General features: G+C 39.4%; 2 protein-coding genes and 1 long non-coding RNA gene across 12 annotated transcripts in view; 2 read left to right on the top strand and 1 right to left on the bottom strand.

Moving 5' to 3' along the window:
* mapk10 (mitogen-activated protein kinase 10) overlaps positions 1-27,010 on the bottom strand; it is a 42,889-nt gene that overhangs the window by 5,718 nt on the left and 10,161 nt on the right. For 4 of the 9 annotated variants that reach the window (XM_082538207.1, XM_082538213.1, XM_082538215.1 and 1 more), the window contains exons 2-12: positions 25,222-25,293; positions 21,016-21,185; positions 16,247-16,376; positions 15,730-15,788; positions 15,204-15,342; positions 14,420-14,585; positions 13,400-13,471; positions 7,388-7,570; positions 2,593-2,717; positions 1,849-1,875; positions 69-132 (exon numbers count right to left, since the gene is read on the bottom strand). In XM_082538207.1, the coding sequence (XP_082394333.1) occupies positions 69-132; positions 1,849-1,875; positions 2,593-2,717; positions 7,388-7,570; positions 13,400-13,471; positions 14,420-14,585; positions 15,204-15,342; positions 15,730-15,788; positions 16,247-16,376; positions 21,016-21,185; positions 25,222-25,293 (1,207 nt within the window). Of the gene's footprint in view, positions 1-68; positions 133-1,848; positions 1,876-2,592; positions 2,718-7,387; positions 7,571-8,470; positions 8,543-13,399; positions 13,472-14,419; positions 14,586-15,203; positions 15,343-15,729; positions 15,789-16,246; positions 16,377-21,015; positions 21,186-25,195; positions 25,294-27,010 lie in introns of all 9 variants that reach the window. The other 5 variants (XM_082538208.1, XM_082538211.1, XM_082538212.1 and 2 more) reach the window with 5 other exon arrangements.
* Positions 3,429-5,103, top strand: LOC309710273. Its single transcript, XR_014277698.1, has 3 exons — positions 3,429-3,744; positions 3,948-4,034; positions 4,738-5,103. It is a non-coding gene; the product is annotated as an uncharacterized lncRNA (long non-coding RNA).
* LOC309709750 (uncharacterized protein) lies at positions 21,271-24,006 on the top strand. 2 transcript variants are annotated; one of them, XM_082538568.1, is made up of 4 exons: positions 21,271-22,105; positions 22,386-22,668; positions 22,834-23,141; positions 23,247-24,006. In XM_082538568.1, exons 1-4 carry the CDS (start codon positions 21,876-21,878, stop codon positions 23,500-23,502), a joined length of 1,077 nt encoding a protein of 358 aa, XP_082394694.1. In that variant the 5' UTR covers positions 21,271-21,875; the 3' UTR covers positions 23,503-24,006. The 2 variants fall into 2 exon arrangements, with proteins under 2 accessions (XP_082394694.1, XP_082394693.1); XM_082538567.1 differs by having other exon boundaries at positions 22,834-24,006.

Here is a 27,010-nt window from a genome sequence, read left to right as displayed (position 1 = left end):
TTTTTATCGTTCTACCATATGTGTGCTTTGTTGAGTTTTTATTTTTAGCCCGGATGAGCAGCACTCACCTTTCCATTCATCAATGGAGTGTTCTCTTTCATCCAGCTGCTTGTCGTAGATCTGAGGTGGAGGCTAAAGAAGAGAGAGAGAGAGAGAGAGAACACAATTCCAGTTTAGTAACATTTCAGCTAACGGCCTAGCATTACTCCCAAGTGCAATACCTACAGAAAGCAGCTCAAGATTTTACAAGATCACGTTATAAATATGCATCTTTCAAATGTGCAAATGGAAGGAAAAAAACAAACAGCATGCCGGGTCTAAAAGTTCGGCACATGTTGATTATGAATTAAATTTAAATAAAAATTAAGCAGTAGTGTATTACTTCCATAAAATGCATTATAAGTTCATTGTCTGCCATTTATAAACAAAAAATGTCTCAAAATAGGTCATTCTTTATAATCAGGACTAAATACCTGACAGGATAGTGAGATAAGAAAACATCTGGCAGCAGTGCTCTCCCCCCACACCCTCCCTCACGGGACTTGTCATCTCGTCTACTAGGTCAAGAATACGCTGACTGGCATCGAGTCAGCCCATCTAACTACTCATTCACTCATTCCCCAGACTCCGACATCGTAATCCTGCCCATCTTTGTCAGTGTGGGTGACACGACCACCAAGGAACCTCTCTGGTGTAACCCTGAGGGGACTGTTATGGGTCAGCACTGAGCGGCCACAGCAGGACAAACCAACTGTTTGTAGATGTTAACGCTGTGGAGCTGTGGAAGTAGCTAAGGAGCTCTCTTCAAAACAAATTCTTACAGTAAATATTAAAACCTTGTATTCTATTACGATTTTTTTTTTTAATGAATAGATTAGGTTTCCTGTGACATACGAGTTTTGGTCTATGTGCAGAGTGAAGCATGTGCAGCTTGACAATGACTGCTTATATGTGACAGTTACTTTGAGCTCCACTGAAAACAGCACACGGTCTGTATACAAAAGATGGACATAACCACCCTGATGTGACCCATTAGTTGGTGGATATCTGTTTTGAAGTCTGCTGCATTTTGATTTACAAAATGAAAAGCATGGAGTGAAAATGACTAATAAACCAGGACACTGTGTACTCTTATAGTACCAACGAGTTAGTCACTAGGTAATTGCACAATAAAGCACTCACTTTATCATCTATTTTACTTTAATTTCAACCATCATTTACAAAAATAACATGTTGATGTACTAAAAAGACTTTAAACTCCTGACAGTTACCATAAAGTCAGTACAGTATTTACTGAATAGCACTGTGCTACTTTTAGTTAAGAATAATATTAGTTTTATATTATATATTAGATTGGTGTTTTATTTTACATGTTTTTGTGTCTGTTTAATTATGCTCACAATCATTGTTTTGTTGATTCATTCAACCTGGCACGAGCCACACATAAAAATTAGCCCATGTGGTTAAATCTGGCATATTAACATGATGAATTTAATGTGGTAATTTATATGCATTATCTCTTTTAAATAAACATATACATCATAGATCAAGAGAACAGTAAGGTCATTTCTGCACTGGCTTCACTTCTCAGACCCAGAAGTTACTTCCATCTTTTATATACAGTCTGTGATTACTGCAATATCCACATATTCTGGATGTTTCATTTGATTGGCATTTTCTGCTCCTCTCTTTGCATTACACAGTCTCTTTTCTCTTGATTTTAAATATCTTCAAATATGGCAGAAGCACTGAACCACATGTGTCCAAAAAATCTTCTTTCATTTACACTCTTTAGTCGAAGAAGTCCAATTGCAGTGCATTCTTTGATGTAGGGAGTTTGTTATTTACCATGGATATTTGGATGTTATCTCTGGCCTTCATCAGGATGAGGTGACATTAGAGAAGGGGGGGAAAACAGCAGAAAACGTGTTGAAATGCCATTCACAGCCATGTTATACATCAACAGAAGCAACAAAGTCATCTTTAAAAACCATCAGACACCAGATGACAAGACAAGGCCATAGTCATGAAATCTTCTATAAAGGAGGAAAAACTACTATACAGTGAGTGTGTTAGGCAACAGGATATTTCACGTAGTAGAACAGCAGCACTGACATTCATCAGCTGGTCATGCTCTCATTACTTGTACTGCTGTAAAAAATTTTCGGGTTGCAGATGGCTTTTTACCCAATCTCACTGTCACCTCATACTAATGAGGCGCTGATGAAGACGCCAGATTTCACCAAATCAACCAGCAACACCACCCCTCTCATGTTACAAGACCCAACAACCCACTATATAAATCTTTCAGTGTAGCATGAAAATTTACCAGCAAAGACTTTGGGTTATTTTACAGAAATCTACAAAAACGTTTGGTTCTGCACTAAAGACTAAAAATATAAGTGAGGGAGAAAAAAAATGCAAATTAGATGTGAACAAAAGTTGTCAAAATAGCAAGCGGTTAAAACAATGCAGTTTAGTCATGCTATAAATCACTATCAGTGCGTACAAATTAAAACATGGGAGGGGCGGGTGAGGAGGATTTAGCTTGGGATGGTAATCGATACGCAGCTCTGCTGAAGTCCTACTCACCGCCTCCACCTCAGCCGGATCATACCACACGTTGATGTAGGGGTGCTGTAAGGCCTCATCCACTGACATCCGCTTAGCAGGGTCGATAATCAGCATCTTAGACAGCAGGTCTCTAGCCTGGCTTGCTGTAGTTTGAAAAAATTTTTTAAAAAGAAACCCCCCCCCCCCGATATTTAGATGTTTTGATGAAACAAGAAAATATTACATGTCAAACAGCACAGGTAATGGAAGAGGGAGGAGAGAGAGAGAGACCGGGAAATGTCAGGGATTAAAGAGAATAATTAACAGGAGCTTGTGATATGTGTAACATCTAAAATATATACAAGCATGCAGTGTGGTTATTAGAGGTAATCAATGGTCAAAAAATTAAATAAAGATCCAAGATTCAATGAATTAGCATTGTAATAACAATAATAATAATAATAATAATAATATTAATACTACTACTACTACTAATAATAATAATAATAGTCTTTAATAGTCAAAGATGCATTAATGGTGACCTCTGGAGGATGAGTACAGTAATCTCACAACCTGAGAATAGAAAGGTCTGTTTATTTCTTATTTTTGTTTATTTTCCAGTTTATTTCTTTTGTTTTCCTTGACCAAATTTCCTCCAGCTCAATAGTGACAAAACTGAGGTTCTCATGTTTGGCCCTGACAGCTTCTCTAAGGAGGACATATGTCAAACTAGTCCTCTAAAACAGCAGTATCAGACCATCTGCTATACAGTCGGCCAATAATCTCAAACTTTTATTGCACGCTATAGTTTTTCTTGTATCTTGATTATTGTAATTCACTCTGAATGTGCATAGGGCTTATTGGGTTTTAAGCAGGGGCGGAGCGTGGGGGTGGCTTACTGGGCTTAAGCCCGGGTTGTTTTGTCAGAAGCCCGGGGTATTTTGGAGTGCAATTTTTTCATAGTTAGATGCCTGGCTGACAACTGTATAAAACAAAAAGTACACACAATATTCGAAGCACATAGTGCACACTGTGGGAATTTACGACTGTGCGTGAATCCCCCCCTGATATTGGTATGATCCAAGCTCAGGCACTAAGCGACTGAGCGAGGGGGCGGGGCAGCTGCTGCCCGTCAGTGCGCTGTTGGAGAGACGGAGCCAGCCATACTAAGGAGAGCTTAAGTTTGACCAGGTACCAAAGCAAATCATTCGTACCGTACAAATAATGTAAATATGACGGTGCATCACGAAAGATTGATATCAAACTGATCACTTGACCAATATTACGTTACTTGCTCTTCAAGTGAATCAACAAATGGCGAAATGAAAAGCCGAACAAATGCTATTTTTTTTTTAGAGATTCTTAGCTTACGTGTGTTTATTTCATATTTTCAGTTCTTACCCTCCCCGACTAAATCGGTTTCAGTTATGTACTGAAATATAAGAATGGACATTAGAGGGTTCTTTCAAAGAAAAACTCAGGTAAATGTTATTTTATATATTATGCTTTGTATGTTGTTCAGTATATTTGTATGCAAAACAAGAGGAATTTCAGTACACAGCAGGATATTCACATTTGTAACCAGATATTTACATACACTTTAGGGAGAAAACATAAAACATTTTTACTGCACAACATCAATTTAGAGTAAACTTTTGTTTTAGATAAATATTGAAATATCTTTTGAATTAGTTAAATGTCACAATAAAGAGAGACAGAGCTGTCTGTTTTTTATCACTTTCATCAAATTTAGGAGTACATATACACTAAGTTTATTGTTAATTAATAAGAAAACTCCAGACGATTCCATTCTGAGCTGAAGAAGCTTCTGATAGGTTAGTAGAGTCCATGTGAGTAAACAGGTGGCACAGCTGTGGATGCATATAAGGCAAAACACAGAGCCTGTTTCTGTGACATGGGAAAATCAAGAGATGTCAACCAAAACACCAGGAAAAGAACTGTGGAGCTCCATAAGTGTGGCTCAATTTTGAATACAATTTGGTGCCATTTGCAATTAAGAAATACAGACGATTTCTCTCTTTACTCTTAAAGTTAACAAATATGTTTTTTATATTTATCAATCTAAAAAAATAAACATTTAGTCTGATTTGATGTTACAATTAAAAAGTGTTTGTGTTTTTATCTGAAGAGTTTGTAAATGTCTGTATATTTGATGATTGTCAGCACAAAGAGGGAGAGAGGAACAGAGAGGGAGATGGAGAATGAGGACAGAACAGAGATGAACAAGAGCAGGTGAGACACACATGTTAGTCAAATGGTTGTTTACCAAAAGTATCACCGTATCATAGGTACTCATGTATCTCATACCTAGTGTTTCTTTTTAGGTTTGTTATTTTTCAAATTCTATATTTATTAAGTTATGCAGGCTTGTTTGCACAACAAGGCTAAATAATTATATAAACTTTTCTCAATCTAAATATTGTACTTTGGTAAAATTAAAAAATAAATGTAGTGCAGGTCTATGATGATTTTTAGTGCTACTATCATCTAGTTCTGATTCTGGTTCTGTCTTGGTTAAATCCCAAGTAGTCCTGATTTTGAACTGTTGTAGTCCTGTTTTAATTCTGGATCAGTTCTTGGTCTGGTTGAATTGGGGTTTAGTCCTCGTGTCTTGATACGGCCCTGATTTTGTTCTGCCTTGCTGCTTAATTAAAAAACTAGTTTAAGGTGTCCTGCACATGTGATATATATTTTTCCCTATATGAAGTCATTCTTTTTTGAACAAAACTCAAAACAGAGCCAATTAATCTTTCAGTCATTTCTACCCCCCCCCCCCCCAAGGGAAAAAAAAATCCCACATGCATACTATCCTTTTGGGCTAAGCCCCGGGTGTTTCAAATGTCTGGCTCCGCCTCTGGTTTTAAGTATTTAATCTACAGACTAGTTGAAATCTGAATTATTGCTAGATAATTCTTTAATAATCAACCATCCAGATATCTCCTCAGTTTGTCCCATATGTATTTTTTAATGAAGCATTAGGCCTGTTTGTTGCAGATGTTGCCAGTCAACTTGTTCGTTTGCAGTTTGCAGTAAATTGGACATCTATCAGCAAAAATTTCAATAAGCATTACCAGTACACAGACTCTCTACCCTCTGGCCATTTTGAACTGATCTGAAATTGAAACCCTAAAACCACACGACACTTCCTCTCCTACACACTTGACCTTCACTATAAATAAATCTCCAGGAGCAGAGGAACGAAGAAGCTGAAGCAAGTACGGACAGATGAGCTGGGCGTACCCTTTGAGCATCACCACAGCATCAAAAAGATGATAAACGTGAAAAAATAGCTCCTCTATCTCTCTCCTTTCACCTTTCCTTATTCCTTACCTACCTCTCTTTCATTCCCTCTGTCCTACAGTACTGTGACTTGTCTTCCCCCTAAGGTTTAAAATAAATAAAACCCAAAGGATGTTTCTCTCATGTCTGACTCACTTCCTACCTGTCACAAAACAAAACACACAAAACACTTCATCTTGGTCTCACACCCTCTCACTCTGTCTGTCTCTTTCGGTGTATTCCTTTAACAGTGTCACTCCAGCGGGGAGCAGCTTGAATACAAAAGCGATTCATTAGAATTTCAACATTCGAGAGCTTTGATGTGGGAGCGGGAGAGCAAAATGTTTTTTTAAAAGCATATTTTTTTTATAGCTCACTGGAAATGTTTTTGATGCCTTCAATTCTCAGCTGAGACAGAAGAAACAACATCTCAGTTAACACTCTGCATAAGAAGTCGATTGAAATCGGCTCACACGGTACAGGATTAACATACTGCAGTTTACTGATGCTCGGAGGATGACCAAAGATAAAATGTAAAAGTACAGTCCTGTTAAAAAACTAAATACACCTGACGATTCAGTAGCTTGTGCATCCACCTTTAGCAGCAATAACTTAATTGAATTGAATTTGAGACTTTTGGGGCGTAGAGTGTAGATTTGCTGCTGTGCTTGGGATTGTTGTCTGTTGCATCACCCAAAGCTTTAGCTGTCAGACAGATGGCCTTGCATGTGATTCTAAAATACTTTGGTACACAGTTCATGGTCACTGTTTAACATTGGGGTTAATTTGCTGAGATGCCCAGTCCCAGCAAGATCAACAAACTGTTAAAATCTTCGGTTTCTATAGGGGTTCTCACACTTGCTGATGACAAATTAATCAAGTACATTTAATTTGCAGCACCTGGCTACTACTTACCCTCTCATATTCTATAGAAGCAGGCTATACTTAGTTTTTGACATACTACAGCATACATGAAATGAACAAAATGTATAGCCATCTTAGCTGCTAGGTGATATGTACTCACAGAGCAGCTAAGATGCTGAGAATAAGAATAGCATATTTACAGAGTTAACATGCAAATAACATTTAAATGTCATAAATTGTGGAAGTTATAAACAAAGATATAAACCTAATGAACTAAATGGAAAGTCAGAAGCAAAGTCACCTGTAATGTCAGATTTAGATTCAGAAATACTTTATTAATCCCTGAGAAAATTATATAGTCGCAGTTGCTCCAAAACAGCTATATTAAATAAGACAATATACTACAAAGATACAAAATAAAGCAAAATACATACAAATAGCTCTAATTATTAATATCCTAGTATATTACACAAATTAAAAACACATGCAGAATGACTGCCTGTCAGAGTGATAAGTGCTATGATGTCCTAAAGAAGACTCTCTGTTTAATCGACACACATCATACACCTTAAGGTTCAATAAAAGACCTTCAAAGACTCATACTGGAAGCTAATGAAATGGCTAAAGTGCAATAGCCTAAGTTCACAGGTGTATAATTACAGGTTCTCACCTTTGAGTTTGTTGTGCTCAGAGTCAGCAGGGAAAAGGCAGTCGGGGAAGAGTTTGGGGAAGGTGAGGCCTGCGTACTTTGGCCGGTTCTCGACATAGTTCCTCACTGTGGGTTGAAGTTTCTTCATGAATTCTGGCGAGGGCGTGCCCAGCTGCTCGATCACTTTGTTCCACTGATCAATATCTGGTGTGGAAGGCCAAGATTAAGGGAAACACACATGGAATACAGAGCATCCTGTCACCCTGCAAAGCTCAGTGTACCCTCAGGTATCACACTACAATACAATTCTGGCTTCATTTTCCATTTAAAAGCACAAAAAGGAGTGCTACAAAGTGCTGTGACCAAGATAAATTCATAATTTTTAATCTCAAATCAGCTGTTTCCCACTTAACCACCAAAAGAAGTATTCATTAGGATTAGGGAAAAAACCCCAGCTGACTTCTAAATGGTGAAAAACACAAGATTTCTATTTTAAAAAAATCCTTTTATTCTTTTTGTTTTTCTTTGTCTCCAGCCATTGTTAAGTGTTTCTAAAAATAAAAAAATAATAATAAACCTTTTGATGAAAACATGACTGATTGGATTAAAAGACACGTGTACGGTATAAATGTAGCCGTGTGTCCAGTTGTATCAGCTTCTCTTTCACTTCCTTCCTTACAACAAATATTTCCTCTCTTAGCCTTCGACACACTCCAAACCTTCTCCTCCTAATGTTCTCACACCGAGTGCCAGTTAGGGCAGAGAGCTGCCAGAGGCCACTATAGATCCCTATTACTTCATTTTGCTGGAACGTCTCACGCTTCCATCTCCGTTTTGTCTCTATTGCACACTGGCCATGATCCACCCAGTGCCTAGTAAAGCGGGGTTTTTTAATCCACTAAGACTCTTATCCACGGCTCTTCAGCAAGCAGTTGGATTCGCTCTGACACCTCGAGGTGATTTTTTTTGTTTTTTCTCAGCATGTCAGTGCCAAAACGCATGACACTCGATAGACTCAGAGTCATTCGCAACTGCCCTCGAAAAAACGCTGCAGGGTTCCTGCTGCCTTCAGGTTTACATTTCTAACAGAGGGAGGAAGGATACGGTCCGTCCCAGGGAACAGCACTGTCCCTCTTATCAACTCTCCAAAGATGCAGCCGACTGACCACATGTCCACTAAGGTCACACGCACCCACATAAACACACAAACACAAACATTTGCTGAGAGGAATATGTGACTCTTTAGCGACCAGATGTTCACCAGCTATCTGCTAACTGCATCTGTCCTTAGGGCAGGTTGCTTACAGTGAGTCATCACAGCTGTTTTTTGTTCTTTTTTTGTAGAAAACAGGCCCCCGGCTAACAGCTAAAGCAATGCACTGGGGCTAGACAGCTCAACCGTGTTTTAAAAAACACTATGAAGCTCTGTAAAGCTGCAGAGAGGGTGTACACCCCAACAACAATTCTCTAGGAGCCAACCCAGTCACTTTGTAATTTGATCCATTTAATGCAATTAAATACAGAACACACTGGTAATTGTTAAACTGTGTCTCCTTACTTGGCACAAATGTGTTGCGTGTTTCTTTAAATGAAAATTTCTCCTTCTCCGTTTTTTCAAATAGCAAAGTGTTTACATTTTTTAAAAATGGTCAGGGAGGGTTTTTTTGTCAGGGTGAAGATACTCTAAGGCACATTATAAGCAGACCAGTGACACAAACACATTGGCCTCCAATTTAAAGTCCCCATTTAGAAATACTGAGAATTTCAACCAGAAATAGAGTACCTGCAAACGTACCATTATTACTTCAGAAGAAAATCAAATAACACACTAATGCTGTGTAATATATTTAACTTATTTTTTAGGAAAATAGAAAAGGAAAAGAAACAAATGCTGTTTATTAGGTGTGACAAAAGAGTTAGCACATAATGCTTAAACACCCTGGAACAGTTTGAGCTATACTACAACCTTAAGCCCTGTTTGGACAACAAGCTATTTTGGGTTGTTCGAGCCTAATTTGCTATAGTATATCATAACATATACATTAATGAAATACCAATATGTGCTGTATACACAAAGGTTTTAGGCTACCTATTTGACTACACCCACGGGAGATTTTCTGACATCCCATTCTAAAGCCATGGAGTTGGTCCCTCCTTTGCAGCTGTAACAGGTTCCACTCTTCTGGGAAGTCTTTTTACAAGATTTTTAAGTGTGCCTGTGGGAATTTTGCCCATTCATCCAGAAGACCTTTTGTGAAGGTCACAGAGTGCTGTTGGACAAAAGGGCCTGGCTCACAGACTCTGTTGTAGTTCATCCCTCCTCCATCAAACTCTACAGTTGGCATAATGCAATGCACTCATGCTTCAGATTGCCAGATAGAAAACCATGATTCGCCCATCCACAGAACAAGTTTCTTCCAGAACCCAGTGATTTACTCACTTCATCCGATACTTGGATTTGCACTTAGTGATATAGTGCTTGCATGCAGCTGCTTGGCCTTGGAAACCAATGCCTCCCCAACCTCCAAACACACAGTTTTTGTGCTGATGTTAATGCCAAAGGAGGTCTGGAGTGCCAAACTATGTGCCTCAGCACTTGGCAACCATGGTCTGCCACTTCATGGGGGAGTGGAAGATTGTGGAAGCTGATTGTGGAATATCTGGGAGGGAACAAATTGACTTATTGCAACGCTGGCATCCTATTACAGTACCACACTCAAATTCAGTGAGCTCTTCAGAACCACCCATTCTTTCTTGGTTTTATACCCCTGTGGCAACAAAGTTGGCAACAAAACAAAAACAAAATTCCACCCAAGTTCAAAGATTAAGCAGCGTGACCCAATACTTGTGTCCATACAGTGCATCTGTAATAGGCCAACACCAGTCAGCAATGCTATCCGAACTATCAGTGCTTAATCATTTCTGCAGAGAGGTACTTTAAAACAAAAGTCAGCCACATTTTAAAACTTGAAGAACAAAGGAGGTAATGGTGGCTGTATGATTACTAAGTAGAAAAAAGACCTCTGTACAGAAGGAAATGTTAAAATCATTTCACCTTCTCTAGAGAGAATATATTTTCAAGCTTATTGACCACAGTAAAATCCACCTTTGGTTCCTCCAAGACCTCCAATATAACTTATTAATAAACACACTGCTCCACTCATCCATCACAGAACAACCAGTAACCCTGTAGCCCACTGGGCTTTTACCGGTAGTCTCTTACCTACTCTGTATCATTTGACAGACACTCTGGGATGTGTAGAAGTTGAAAAATCAATGAAATACATTAAGATTTGCGACAACAGGGTACCAGTCCAGAACTGATCTATAAGCAGAAGATTAACAAAAGTGTGCATGACTCTACTTTATTGATCTAAAGCAAAAGGTATGGAGTGATGAAATGATACGAATTTTTAGGTCATTTTGGGAGCAGAGACAGCGGAGAAAGATATTGCTTGACTCATTGCTGGGTTTCTCTAGCTTTCCAGAACATTAATCTTTCAGGGACCCAGTGCTCAGGGCTGCAGACAGCAGAGTATTACCTTTACCATTGCCATGTGTGGCTGTGATCAATCTCAGTTCACTGTCAAAAACGCTAGCAGCTACATGAAAAGAGAGCACAGTTAGTGGTACTACCACTGTATGATATATGTGCTACTTTTTGTTTGTTTTCTGGTCCTAATAAATGTGTTAATTATCTGAATATTGACCCTCAAACAGAATTTGCTCGAGGTTCCTAAACAACAAAAAGTGAATCAATTACAAGAATCTGCAAACAGTCCTGTGAGCTTCATGTTTCATATTTGAACAGGTAGGCACTGGATCTGCATGCAAAGTGCAAAGAAATCCCTTCAAGCGCCTAAGTGCTGTCAGACATTAAATGGTCTTTACCTCACGGGGAATAGCACAGATAACTGTTTAATGGATTCACAACAAACAATAGGGCATTGCGTCTCCTGCACCCAGTACTCTGTATTCAGGCAGCACCCCCGCCTAAATCAATTGAGTATTTATACTGGTGAGAACAACTTTGACGCAATCTTCTGTTGTGTGCGACACGTGAAAACACAACAGGAGATGGTTTGCTTCAGACTTGTGACAACGACAAAACGTATGAAAATGGCTTCGCTTTCACTGCCATTTGTTCCCCCTGAATTCAGGCAAAGGGTTGGAATCTTTTACCTCTAATTCCAAATTAAATTGTGTATTTGTTAGAAACTGTTTTCAACTGGGGATGAGACACAAGCCTTACAGCAGTAGGTTGTAGCCAATCTGCGTGTCTGAATTTATGGTGCTCTTTGGGTTCAGTCTTTAAAAGGCATGTGTGATTTGATACTGGTAAAATATAGGTTATCCCACCTATAGCACTTTATTCTTCATCTTAATTACTTGCTAAGGTAACAGATTATAATATGGCTCTTTACTAATTCCCCTGTAAATAAATGGCATTTCATTGTATTTCTTTGAAATTACAGTGTCATTATATTTACTTAAAAATACGTAAAGGTAGGTACACTAAAATAAGGAATGACAAGTCAGGATTTTACACAAAACATAGAAAAGAATATACTGTAAGTGAATTCAAGTAGTCTGTAAGTAATTTTAATTACAGCATGAGTTACTTTACGTAGTGCCAGAATTCTGAGGATTTTTTTAGACATGAAACACAAATTGTACTGCAAGCACTAACTACTAACTTCTACATAATTTTGTAGAAAAGTAAACAAAATGTGCCAATCTTACATTGTAAGCATGTTGTGCTTTTGTATTTTGGAGTAGCCTTAACTTTAAAATTTAAAATTGAAAGTTATTTTTGAATAGTGACTGTGAAAGAAAATGAATCAAGTTCGACTTGGCTCCATCAATATAAGGTCACACACCTACAAGTTTTGATGGTATTTATGTTTTCTCATAAGTTGGTGAGTGGGAACAGTCCTTATCACATATATATTGGTAGAATAAAAGGACAGTTGAATAATAGAACATCCATCATGCACATCAACTTTATAAATATTAAATAAAGATATCAAAAGGCAACATTAATCCAATCCATAATAAGACCTCTGGCCTGAAAAGTACAGTGTGTTTACGATGTAAGATGGGAAAATGTTTGATGTCTGCACTTAAAATTAATTTTTACTTAAGCATTTTAGCATTTGTTTGACACCCCTAATTGCGTATCTGTCTTTAAGTATTTGTGGGTGAATATAATTACATTGTAATTTCAAATAACTTCATTTAATTACAGGGGAATTACTATGTGCTAATCGACTACACTTTCAACCTTTGAACTTTCTACTGCTAATTGAGTTCAACCAGGCTGCTATTTACACATGCTCAAAGGGAATACTCAATATTATTCACTCATTACTGAATATTTAATTAGCATTCCTGACTCATACATGTAGATGTGCTCATCCCATATGTCCTCAACTCCAGCACAGGGACTATTTTTACAAATCCTCCCTACTAAAGGAAGTCTTCTCAGGGATGCAGCACACCCCGATCACTGCAAGAGAAAACACCAGGTAGCACTCTAAGAGCACACATTTAAATATTCAGAAATAAGGTAAGAAAGAATTTCCTCTTCCCATTGAAAAAAAGCATTGAAAAGAGCATTTTATGATGTTACTAGGTTAAGTGAAAAGCGTTAAAGAAGATAAGTTGTTGTTGCTATAAATCTGTGTTACAAGCCAGCCAGATGTGAGTGTGGTTTAGTTCACCTCAGTAACATACAGCAAACATCAGGCTCAGTATCTGCTTGACCAAAACACCATTTAAAAGTTATATTTCTAAGATCTTTACCTGCTTGCATGGCGGCAGCTTCTTTTTCCTTAGCTGGCATAGCACTTCCAGATACTCTCAGGTGCTTTCAGAGAGCATCACAATCAATCAAAACTGAACATGGTTGCTTATACTTTAAACTAAAAAAAACTATTTTCAGTGTGAGTGTCACTTGACTTTTATGAGCAAAACTACAACATGTAAAAAGCCACAGTCAAAGAATTGATCTGTTTTTATTAACAAGGATACAGTCCCGGCCAGGGAAAAGGATTTTGTGGCGCACCATTTCTCCCATAATGCACCCCACCGACCAAATATCCACTGCACGCATAGAGGTGAGGATGAGACGCAGAGGGAGCAAAACACAAGGAGGGAAAGCAAAGGTTAGTGTTGTCCACAGACAGCTCATAGACTGGCATTAGTGATCAGATGCTAACTGGTTTTAATTGAGAGAGGAATAATTAGTGAGAGGCATGTTTCAGGATTCAAATCAGAATGGAATACAGAGATAGACAGAGCAGAGTGAAGTACAGTGAAGCAGCGCCTTAGATAGACTAACTAGTGGCAGGAAATTCAAAGCCCTGGAGCTTTCAGGCTTCCCTTCTTCAGAGATATATGGCTAATGAGTCACTGAGGCTGGCACTCAGTCACGTGTTCTGGGGGCTTTTAATCAGTGACTCATAACTCCAGCACTTTAAGTCACTTGACCAGAATTGTTGATAAGGTTTTAAAGTTAATGATATGACACTTTAATTTGGAATCATCATCAAACGATCATCTGCACATGTGAGCAGTTTGATTATTCAGATCGTAGATGGTTTAAAAACACATAGAACCGTAATTAGCTTCTTAAAATGTAAACATTTCAAAGGCTTTTTTCCCCCACATCAGTTTTATGTTGGCTCACTGCCACAGCAAGAACATAACCAAGTGCAAAAAAGTGCCAATAAACTACAAAGTGTAATTGATGATATAATCATATTAGAAAATTTTTTATTACCACTTTATTACCATTTTTTGTACCACTTTTCCTGCCATTTGTTTAGCTTGAGCGTTTTTGATTTTTTTTGATAGCACATTTTCACAGTGTAAACATTTGATATGTTTTCTGTGTACTACTGTGAATAAAATATGGATTAATGAGATTTGCAAATCATCACATTCTGTTTTTATTTACAATTTGCAGTGTACAGTTACAGTTGTACTTGGATCTAAAAACAAATACTAATACTAATAAAAATTAAATACCATGACTCTATTTAATCTCACCATTCTCCTTGTATCCCATTCCTAGTATGACCTCTGGGGCTCTGTAGTATCGGGTCACCACATACGGGGTCATCATGAAACTGGTGCCTGCAGTCCTAGCCAGACCGAAATCCAGGATTTTCAGGGTACAGTCTGATTTCACCACTATATTGCTTGGTTTGAGATCCTGGCAAAAGCAATAGGAAATGAGAAAAAATGTATATTAATGATTATTTCCTGCTGTTATTCACAGAAAGTCTATTAACAATTATTGTTTGTTAATGATTCATGTAAGAGACTCTTTAGTATAATACTTCAGTTTTTCATTTAAGGGAATAGAACAAAAACGTGGAAAATAAGGGAAATGAAAGAACGAGGATGAACTAGACTGCCTCGCTCTGATGATAACAAACCTTCCAGCAACTCTAAAATTCTATCAACACATATTTTCTTTGTTTGATCCTCACACAACTCGGGGTGTTAGAACAACAATTTGCTATTTTACAGGAGGTAATTCTGAACTGCAGCAATGTCGGGACTAAATTATTGTTGACATAGGGAAGGCGCTTTCTACAAATGCAAATGCTGTCTGCCTTCATGCATGTGGCACGCAAAACCTGCAGAGTCCAGTGCGCACTTGTTCCCGCTTCTCAGCCCTGGTCTCTGTAGCGTTTTCTCACTAAAGCGATTGAGGTGATGGCACAAAACGTGTGCAATATATTGACATTGCTGAAGATTTAAAAGCACACGACACAAACCAAATCCAGCAGTGGAAGAAGAAGACAGAGCAGGCTTGCTCTCCTACCCTGTGAATAATGCCGGCTGAGTGCAGATGTTTGATACCACACAGCATCTGGTAGAGCAGGTAGGACATTCTCTCATGGTCAAGCTCCATCTGAATCACCTGGCACAAGTTGGCATCCATTAGTTCCATCACTAGATACCTAAAAAACAAAAACAAAAAAAGTTTAATTTATGCATGAATGGTTGACACACGTGTGAGATGTGTGGCCCACGAGTTACTGCTGAGAAACTGAAAGCCTCCACGTGGGCCGATAACTCTCACTCTGGTACTATTTACACAGATATTGTTCTAAAAGTGAATTCACTCTCATTTATCATTCATTATGGAAACAGGACACCTCCGGCTGCCTCACATTACACCTACAGTACGTTCACTGATTCCACTCGAATAGTTGTCAAAAACGAATGAGGTGCAAAGGAGTAATAAGCACCTAATGTAGTGTAAATAGACTCCCTGTATTTTGTCTGGCATTTTAAATGAACACATGTTTCGTTTTCTTGCTAATTTTTTTCCTGAGTATACTTACACATCCTGGAATTCCTCTAATGATTTCTGTGGTGTGAAGACATTTAATAAACTGATAATCTGAAAAAGAGAACAGCATGAACAGGGTCAACAATGAGCAGTAAAAATACAAGAAAAGACATTAAAGCAAGGGACTGTGGGCACAAGTTAGTAATGACCCTCTTGAAGGACACCGCTGAGTGAGAGACAGAGTAAACCAGAGAGGCGAAACGAAACAAAGTGGGGATAAATGTGGAGGATGGAAAAAAGAGGCAGAAGAGCACAAACTGCGGCACTGGTGATTACATCCATGCCTTGAAGCACTCTCTGTTTCAGTCTCTTGCCAGTTTAGTACATTTCTGGAGGCATGGAATTTAGCACGGTCATAACGTCGCTGCGACTTGTCTGCTTTTGTAGCAAAGGGATTTAGCAGGAGCCAGAAATAGACTCAGACTGGGGTGCAGTTTTAAACTGCATCTCATTCAAGTCGGGATACATTTTCCTTTGGTCCTTTGTTACCTCTCGTTTGAATCGCTTACATTTTTGTGATTGACGCATTTCATGAGCACCAACTCCCGGTATGCCCTCTTGGCATGGGTCTGGTTCTGGAAGGGTCTGCTCAGCTTCTTGATGGCTACATTTCTGTCCAGGACAGCGTCATAGCCCGCACTGCAGAAAACAAACCACAGAGATCAGTATTCCTCTTGCAACAATCCATGGCTTAATGTCAATAGTCACTGACACAAAAGGATAAAATAGATGAAAGGCTCTCTGTAAAAATAATATAAATCAGAACTTATTAATACATGAAGATTATAGGGCTCAATTATAACTTGCTAGCTGTGTGAAAACTGTGTATTACAGTAATAGTAAGTTATATACTTAATAAAACTAAAATCAATAAGTAGCCCATTAAATCCATGACACACTGTGATTAAACATAAATGTATACATTATTTTTTAATTTAATGAGTTTACTCTCATATCGTATTATTATTATTACTATTATTTGAATTTTTTATCTAATCTTATATTCAATTAATTAATTTTTTTATTAATAATTATTATTGTATTTATTTCTGCATTTTGTATTCACAGTCATGGTAAAAAGAAATTATTTATTTAACATAAATTAAGGCAACATGCAGCTTGTTGTACTACTTTTAACAGCAACAGAGTCAAGTAAGTGTTTTCTCTGTGACTTTTACCAGTCTCTCACATCATCATGGAGCAAATTTGGACCAGTCTCCTTTACAGTGAGGTTTGCTGGCATTCATTTATTCACAGCTCTGTTAGAGTCCCGCTGCAGCATTTCAGTCAGGTTGAAGTCAGGACTTTGATTGGCCCAGTGCAACACCCCGATTCCTTTCTTTCTCAGTTTGAGAAAAGATCATTGATGATGTCTTTCTTTCTTAGTGTTGTGTTAATACGCACCTGAATACCAAACAAAAACAATAAACTGCTAAAACTGCTAAGTGGTTGCAACTTACCCTCTTAATTAGTGTGGGGAAAGTAAGAGTATTTAGTTTCATCTATCTATCTATCTATCTATCTATCTATCTATCTATCTATCTATCTATCTATCTATCTATCTATCTATCTAATTAAAGTGTTACCAATGAAACTAAACCACACAGCAGAATGTGTGTTATATGTAGATGCCCTTTCCTTCCACCAGTTTGATGACCATTACAGCAGAGTGGGTGCTTTGCTGGCTCAACACAATCCCAATTTCTGAAAGCCTCGGGTATTTTAGCTGTTTGTGGCAGTTTATGTTGGCCTTCGCTGAACGGTAATACAGAAAAAGCTGCCATAAAAATGTCATCTCACTGTCTCGGCTCAACTTCAAAATGTGCCTTTTCTGACAAGATGCTATAAAATTGAGTTTCCAAGCACCTGACTGTGTACGGCTGGGTGGGATATGCTGTGGTTTGCCATGACTGTGTGGAGACTGCAGGCCAGAGATGATGTGTGGCCATGGAAACAGTGGAGCCTTCATAAAAGCATTGATCCAGTAGGGATTTGGAGTCAGTCATCACATTTGTAGCTGAGTGAAAGATGATGTCATAACCAGCTAAACTACTTAAAGCCTTCATCCCTCCTAAGATGCTTGGGAAAGCTCATTCTGACCAACTCATAAGGTCAGAGATGTGCAAACATTGGGATTTTTGTGGGCGACCACATTAGCAGAGTGACTCTTAACTGTGGCAAAGACAAGCAAGAACAAGTTTTACCTCATTAGCATGTTCTCAGGCTTTACTGGGACAAGACTCTACTGATTGCATAAGAGAAGCAGAATGTGTACTTAGTCACTGCTGATTTTTTCCAGACAAGCTTCTGGATCTCTGTCTGCTCGTATGCATATTATTTGCTTGCAGTGAAAGCCCATGTATGTTATAAAATGTGTAAGCATTTAACCATCTGTGCAAACCATCAGACAGATGTTTATGTAAATATGATTATGTCACCCAGTCAGGGATTATGCTGAAGTTAAGACACAGCAAGTCACCTGTTTTATCTTTATAAAAACACATGCCAAAGTCATTTATTATGTTTTTATGTATTTGTGAACATCTAAACCAGGCCTTATAGTTTAACCAATTTCATCTCTATGATCAGGATATGGTCAAGGATATTTATATCATTCTCTGTGGTTTTATGTGGTTTGGTTGCTTTAATGCTAGCACCATATGACACCAGATGACAGCTGTGGACACAGCCAAGCAGCACACAGCAGAGCAGGTTCAATTAGATTTGCACTCCCTGCCATCCATCTCTACAATATCCTTAAAATGGGCACAATCCCAGCATTAGCAGTTACAGCCTGCCCAAGCTCTTTTGCAAATGCACGAAATTGCTTTGGAGCGGAAGGAGAGTGGGACTGAGGACATGGGAAGCAAAGGAAGGACAATGAGAGAGGTCAAGTGAAGGGCAGGAGAGTTGAGAGCTAGTGAATCTTCAAAATGACACAATATACACTGTAGTAAAACATGTCAGCTCAAGTCATCTCTGGGAGAGTTTGTGGCATGAGAATATCACCCTCAGTGACACAACATTAACATAAATATAACTTATAGTTCTGTCTGGTCATTTCACAAAGACTGTAAGATGCATTCCTTTAAGTGGAGGCTTGGCAGACATTCCTCTGCATTCTGACAGGGCGTGCGTGAGTTGACTTGTAATGAATACAAGCTTCCTCTGCAATCTGGATTAAGGGTCCACTTAATGCCCACCCTGTAAGGCTCTTATGGCTCATACATCCATATTCAAAATAAACGATATGTCACCAGCTCACTGGAGCACACCGGGAAGGATATAAGACTACACCCTTCACATCTGTGGAAAACATTAAGAGAAAAAAAAATCTGATATTTGATGAGTGTAATTTTTTCAGGAAAGTCTATTCAGAAACACCACAACTACAATTCATACTATTATCACAAGGTATTATTACTGTTGCTACTCTTTTAAAGTAGCAACAATTTAACAGTCTTTTTGGCTTTTTTAGGTATTTGCTATCAATTCTAGTCCAAATGTGGCTTAAAACAAGCAATTAAGATTGGAAACTCATCAGGAAAGTGTTTATTGAGGTAACAGATCAACTGAGAAGAAGGGTTGTTTTCCCACAGACTTCTGCACCAGTGCATCTTTCTTACAGGCAGCTAATAAGGAAGCCCCCCTGCTGGTTGCCTGAATTAGGTTTAGGGCACTTTGGCTTTATTTTTCAGCCTCTCAAGCAACACGGATTTTAGTAGGTATGCCTGCTTAACTCCCTGTCAATGCAAACATCTAATTGACCAATCAGTAACTCAGTGTATTTTAGCATGCTGACAGGATAAGGGCTAGCATGGTGGCACAGTGGTTAGCATTGTCACAGCAAAAAAGTCTGCATGTGTTCTCTCTGATTTCCTCGCACACTCCAAAGACATGCGTGGGGTTACATTATCTGATGATTCCAAATTGGCTGTAGGTGTGAATGCAAATGGCTGTTCACCTCTCCAAGTTGTAACATATTTCTTGCCTTTAGAAACAACACCATCATGACCTTGAATTTTATAAGTGGAAAAGGATGGATGGACATGGTCAAGACAACCTGCTGAAGTTCACACCGGACATAAGAATGAAGGTGACTTAAGTATCGTGGCAGCAGTTGTTTGGCTGGTCTGAGTATTTTAGAAATTGCTGATCTACTAGGATTTTCCTGCACAACCATCCCCAAATAACCACTTGTTAAAAACAAAGCACGCAGAAGAGCATTTCTGAACACATGCTGAAACTTAAAACAGATGGGCTACAACAGCATAAGACCACACTGGGTGCCACTCCTGTCAACTAAGAAGAGCAAACTATAGTTCACACAGCCTTACTAAAATTGTATAGAAGATTGGAAAAATGTTGGCTGGTCCAATTAGTCTGGGATTTCTGCTGAAATATTCAGATGCCATTGAGCTGAATTCGCTGCATACAACATGAAACAATGTTGCATTCAAGTCCTGCTTTATATCAACAGCTCAGGCTGTTGGTGGTGTAGCGGTGTGGGAAAATCCTTTAGCACACTTTGGACAACTTGGTACTAACTTAGCATCATTTAGCCACCACAGCCTTACTGATTATTGTTGCTGACCATGTCCATCCCTTTATGATCACAGTGAGCCCATCCTCTGATGGCTGCCTCCAGCAGGATCATTTCAAATGTGACTCAGTCTAGTAGAACACCTTTGGAATGCTCTATTGGATTGGAATGGAAGATTCCCATAATGTATGTGCCGCTGAAAAATCCCTAGCAACTGTGTGGCTATCAGGTCACCATGGACCAAAATGTCTGTTTTCAACACATTACTGAACCTATGCCATGACGAATTAAATCAGTTCTACAAGCAAAAAAGTTAAATTCCATCTTTTATATACAGCCTATGTTCCCAATGTCAACATAAAACATCATTTAATGATTATTTTTTTCCCTAACATTAAAGATATTAACATTTATCAGCAGACACAGATAATTCAAACAATTAAAATCACTGCACCTGCTTGCCTCGATTAAGTTTAAACCAAACATTTGTGCAAATGAACAAAGAAGAAGAAATCTCTCCAGGCTTTTCAGAAGAATAAAAAATATGACTTTAATATATATTAATTAGCAAAATTATTCAGAAAACCTCACAAATTCACTCCAACATTAAAAACAAACGTTAGAAAATCAGCTAGCAATGAGTTAACTGAGCATTAAAGATTACACCAAAGCCCATCAAACAACTTGATATGATATAAAATAAGACATTAGAGAAATGTACCATTGAGCACTTACCAGACAATTCCCTGAGCTCCAGAACCAATGGGCTTTAAATTCTGGTAGCGTTTTAAAACTGTGAAGGTAGAGTCTCCCACTTCCACACTGTAGAACTGGTTGTCCACTTTGCTTTTGCTCATGTTGTAATGCTTGGCAATATATGACACATCCACTTGTTTTCCAAAACCCTGCAAAGGGATGACATAAAATGCATATGTAACACATCTAGGCTGCACATTTGTTTTTATCAGGCTACTCATTTTACAGTTTTTCTCAGTCGCTTTGGTGCATTTCTCACAACAGAATTAAACATTGCACAACAGTTAGTTCAACCACCACAACATGTAGTCGTTTTGGCACAACCCTGTGGCGGTTTCACGTTCACTGCGTCCAAAGGCAAATGCCTTTGGACATGAAGCAGTTGAGTGAGTACAAATATCTAAAGAATGGTCACGTTTGACTTCCTATTCATCACTATCTCCTTTCTTTCATCATGAATGTCACAATTATTCATACTTGTACCGGCTGAATAGTCATTGTCCTTACAACTAATAGTCTTCATTGCATTGCTTGTGTCAGTGCACTCAAAATTGCTGAACAGCTTGTCAAACGATTCATACACCCATTTTGAAAACCCTATTTTGGAGGAGTTCCCATGAAAATCTCCATAAACTACATGTCTCAGGTGAACCTTATCTCACACTAATGAAAATTGGTGTGTGTCACTCCTACTTGCAACCAATGAAAAGCCTCTCCTACCCAGTCACAGGTGAACCGCGGCACAGCATCCCCCACTCCACAAGTACATATATACTGCAATGTAAACCAACAGACAGGATTGGCATGAGGTGCATACTGAATCTACAAAACAGCAGAACATGGAACGTCAGCCTCGTGGAAGAGGAGTGAGGATCGGTGGAGGACGAGGACAAAACCGGGTGAGAAGAGGCCAACCACATAGACACGTTCCTGACGAAATCAGGGCAACACTTGTGGATCATGTGATAAACCATGGCCTCACAATGGCCGAGGCTGGTCGAAGGGTGCAGCCAAATGTTGGGAGAACTACTGTAAGTTCTATCATCCAGACATTTCGTCGGGAAAACAGGTGAGCACACCGTAATCTAGTTACAGTATGCAGCACAAACTAATTTGCTCTGCACTTTCATAGTCATACAGGAGACTTGCATTAGGACATGACCTTACAGATCCTTACACATAGACGTACTGTAACTGAAGCGCAGACTTGGCCCAGGTGTGGCATAGTGTGCTGTGGTACAATACAGTAATGCTGTAAAGAAAGGAGTTTTGAATGATAGTCCTGTGACAATCACTGTAAGCATGTTTGCGCTTACATGTGTGTGTTTTCCCATCTGCATCTCAAAAAGGACTGCCAGACAACCTAGAGGAGGTGGAAGAGGTCCACTTATGACTCCGCAGCAAGAGGAAAGAATTTGTGCAATGGTGGCTGCAAACAACGCTTTGAGACTGAGAGAAATACAAAGAACTGTCGTAAACGATGACACCATCTTCGGAAATATTCAGTCAATATCAATTTCCACCATAGACAGAGTCCTCAGACGGAATGAAATGTCCATGAAGCAATTGTACAGAGTGCCATTTGAACGGAACAGTGATCGAGTGAAGGAGCTCCGTCACCAGTATGTACAGGTAACACATGTTCGCATATGTACCTCTGTTCACTGTAACAGTTTAGGCCATGTACTCAACCTACATTTATGCATGTTACTGTAATCCTATGTACAATTCCAACTGTACAATCTGTTCTGCCAAATGCACCATTACAGACCTGTCTGATTCTCATCCTTTGTAAAGCATATCCTGGAGTTGGAGGCCAGGGAACCCCTGCACATGTTTGTATATCTTGACGAAGCGGGATTCAATCTCGCAAAAGGCAGACGGCGTGGACGGAATCACATTGGAGAAAGAGCCACCATTGATGTCCCAGGCCAACGAGGAGGGAATATTACAATGTGTGCCGCAATCTCAGAGAATGGTGTTCACACCCATATTCCTCGTATTGGTGCATACAATTCACAACACCTGTTGGCTTTTCTGGATGCTCTTCATAGGGACCTGATCCCACAAAATGGAAGGGATGATCCTGGTGACAATCGGACAATGTATGTAGTGGTTTGGGATAATGTAAGCTTCCATCACTCTGCTGTAGTCAGGCAGTGGTTTGCAGCACACGACAGGATGCTTATGGAGTTTCTTCCTCCTTACAGTCCATTCCTGAATCCAATTGAGGAGTTTTTCTCTTCCTGGAGGTGGAAGGTATATGACAGGCATCCACATACCCAAATGACCCTGCTAGCAGCTATGGATGCAGCTTGTGATGACATCACAGCAGAGTCCTGCAGAGGGTGGATTCGACACTCCAGAAGATACTTTCCCCGATGCATCGATAGAGCTGACATACGCTGTGATGTTGATGCAAATATGTGGGCAGACAGACGGGAGCGTCTAGATATCAATGATTGATATGCAGCAGTGTCTGTTTTTCAGTTTGTTTTTTTTGAGTCGTAACTACTGCAGTGAGGTTTACTGTCTAGGTGAGTTTGTTTGCTGTAAAATGTTTGATTTACTGTATTTCCCCAGTTTGCACAATGCTGTGAACAGTTTCAATTAAATATTATCAAGAGTGCATATGGAGTGTCTTGATTGTCCTTTACAATTTATGGTTTTCAACATGCCATGCATGCGGTCCGGACTTGACATGTCATTGGGAAGCACCTACAAAGACATCCGTCACAATGGGAACATGTTCAGACCATGTGATTTTGTGACCAAAGGTGCTGGTCTAATGACTTGTAATTGTGACAGCCCTGACACTTTGTTTGGTATCAGTACTTGCTTTTGATGAATGTATTGTCTGTTTTGCTCAAGGGATTTGTTGTTGATGCATTGACAACTTATTTTGGACACCTGACTTTTCTTTTTGATGGAGTGACTCACTTTTGCAAGTTATCCACCATGTTTTGCAGTTTGCACTAATTGTTTTGAGAAGTGCCTTAGTAGTGGTGGAGAGTTCAATTCTGTTGTGAGAAATGCACCAAAGCGACTGAGAAAAACTGTAAAATCAATATCGAATCATTGTTATACGTTATATGATATATAGCCATAATAACCATCATTAATATCTAAGAAGAGCATCACATCATAACATGCATTTAACTGCTGTAAAGGCAAAAAAAAAAGCATACATTAAGGTATATTTGGTAAAAATGGTAAAGTAGAATAAACAAGACAGGACATAAGGTTTAGCCGAGTTTACAGCTGAACGAATTCAATGCAGAAATATAATCTCTGTAAAAGCCCCTCTAACGACATTAGCTTTAGTCCTTACTTGACTACATTTCACCCGGCAATCAGGCTGTAATTACTTGGGCAAAGCAGGCAACCAAATGGTGCCACAACAAAGCATATCAGGTAATTAGAGACTTGGTAATTATAACACAGCTCACAAAACAAGCAAAGTTACTGCATATGCACTGCTATGGTTGAACCATCTTCTTTGTGCACAATGAAAGATTGATAAATCTGCTTTAAGGCGCTGAAGGTCGATGTCCTCCAAACTTATGATCAGATTATTCCTATATATCTGGTATCTTTAGCAGCTATTGAACATTCAGCTAGAATCTCGTGTGCAGTGCAAACATCCCAATCTATCTGAGCTCCAACTGAATTGTCTGTGTTTTTTTCCTTATAACAAGCAACACAACGTATGTAAAAATAGTCAAAATAAAGACTTTTTATCTTATGGAATCACAACCCCAGCTGAGTTCTGTATTTACACTGTGGAGACAACAATTAAGCTTCAGTAATGAGCAGATTATACTGCATTCTTTTTGGTATAGACCTCAGTTAAAGAGGAATAGTGGAGGTGTTGAACAAAAGTAGAAAATCAAGGCTAGCTGAATTGTTTTGATATACATAATGAATTATCAACAAAAGGCTGAAAACACGTCAACTTCTGATAAAGGCTCCTCAAGGACATTTGCGTCAAACCTCTTAATCAAACCATTTTGCACACATTGTGTTGTTTTTCTTAATTAAACATTTCAAATTGTTTTTTGAGCACACAACTGCTTAAGAGCTCATTTTGCATACACAGGGGGGAAAAAAACCCATACAGAGTAAGAATAGAGGGAATGGAAGTGAATGAATACTGTACCTTTTTTACCTGTAAGGAACACACACCTGACAAAAGGCTATCTTTACATCCAGGACTGGTTGGCTGCAGTTATATAAGAAATGTCTGCTCATAAATACCTGAAAGACACAAACAGAGGAGAAGCAGAGAGTGAGCACATGTAGGTGTGGGTGTGGGTAGTGGCAATTTGTCACATATACAATGGCAAAACAAAGATTTATTATTGTATTTCTGCAAAACAACACTCACACCTCTCCCCGTGTGGGGACTGAAACCCACCAGGAAAATTCACTTGTGTCCTCTCTACTCTGTTCCCATCATTCTCAATAAAAATGAGAAAAACAACAATTCGTCACCTCCCAGTCCTCGATAAATATGAACTGACCAGTTATCGATTCTTCATCAGAGCACATTGCAGTGTGGTTGCAGTGATCAATGCGTGTTGAAAATAAGACATGAGGAGGTGGTCCCATTGATGAGTGAAAGACGATGAGAAGATATTTGCTGATGAATTCCAAAACAGCTGAAAGCAAGTTTTCCCTTTTAAAATGGATTAAAACAGGTTTTGTGTGAATGTAAATTTAAAGCTAACAGTATAATCTATATTTTTTTTTAAACGTGCTTTCTTTTGCCCTTTGTGTGAGATCTGGTTCGTTAAATTTTAGATAGCTTAGCTTGAAGACAGGAGAGACAAAGAAATAGCTGCCCAAAGTTTAAAAAATAATTACTGATCAGCACCCTTAAAAACTAGTACCCCCATTCATTAGCTTCTAAAACCACTTCAACTTTTTTCTGTGTGACTTTTTCAGTCTTTTATATCATTGTGGAAGAATTTTGGCCCACTCTTGTTTACATATCTTCTCTTCACTGGGGTTTACATACAAACATTTATGCACTGCTGAGGTCTGGACTTGGACCGGACAACTGCAACACCTCAATTCTTTTCTTTTTCACTCATCCAGTTGTAGATTTGCTGCTTGGGATCATTGTTCTGTTGCATTACCCAATTCTTGCCAAGCTTTAGCTGTTGGACAGATGGCCTCACGTTTGAAATTGAAATACTTTGGTATGTAAAAGGAGTTTATGGTCCATCCAATGACTGTAAGCCATCTAAGTCCTGCAGTTGCAAAACAAGCCCAAATCACTCCACTGCCATGCTTGACAGCTGGTATGAGGTATTTGTGCTGATATGCTGTGTTTGTTTTTTGCCAAATGTAAGGTTTTATCTATCCATCCATCCATCCATCCATTTTCTTCTGCTTGTCCGGCCAGGTCGTGGGGGCAGCAGCCCAAGCAGAGAAGCCCAGACCTCCCTCTCCCCAGCCACCTCCTCCAGCTTATCTGGGGGAACACCAAGGCGTTCCCAGGCCAGCCGAGAAATATAATCTCCCCAGCAAGTCCTGGGTCTGCCCCGGGGCCTCCTCCCGGTGGGACATGCCCAGAAAACCTTGCTCAGGAGGCGCACAGGGGGCATCCTTGTCAGATGAATTTCTCCGTGAATCGCTACCTTATCGTGGTGGAGGAGTTTGTGTGTCCCAGGGATCCCAGGGGCTAAGTTGTCTGGGGGCTTTTGCCCCCTGGTAGGGTGTGACCAGACAAAGAGCGATTCAGCAGACCCCTATGAAAAGACCATCGAGGCAACAATTCACCCTGCCCGGGATAGGGTTACCGGGGCCACGCCCTGGAGCCAGGCCCGGGGAGGGTGCCTGGGGGCGAGCGTCTGGTGGCCGGGCCTTAGTCCATGGGGCCCGGCTGGGCACAGCCCAAAAAAGGGACATGGGCCCATCTCCCTGCAGGCCCACCACCCGCAGGAGGCACCGTAGGGATCGGGTGCAA

The sequence above is a fragment of the Aulonocara stuartgranti genome (genome assembly GCF_965226115.1).
Source record: "Aulonocara stuartgranti genome assembly, chromosome: 7".
In the NCBI taxonomy this organism is placed as follows: Eukaryota; Metazoa; Chordata; class Actinopteri; order Cichliformes; family Cichlidae; genus Aulonocara; species Aulonocara stuartgranti.
The sequence above is the reverse complement of the archived record's forward strand: the minus strand, read 5'-3'. Positions and strand labels throughout refer to the sequence as shown.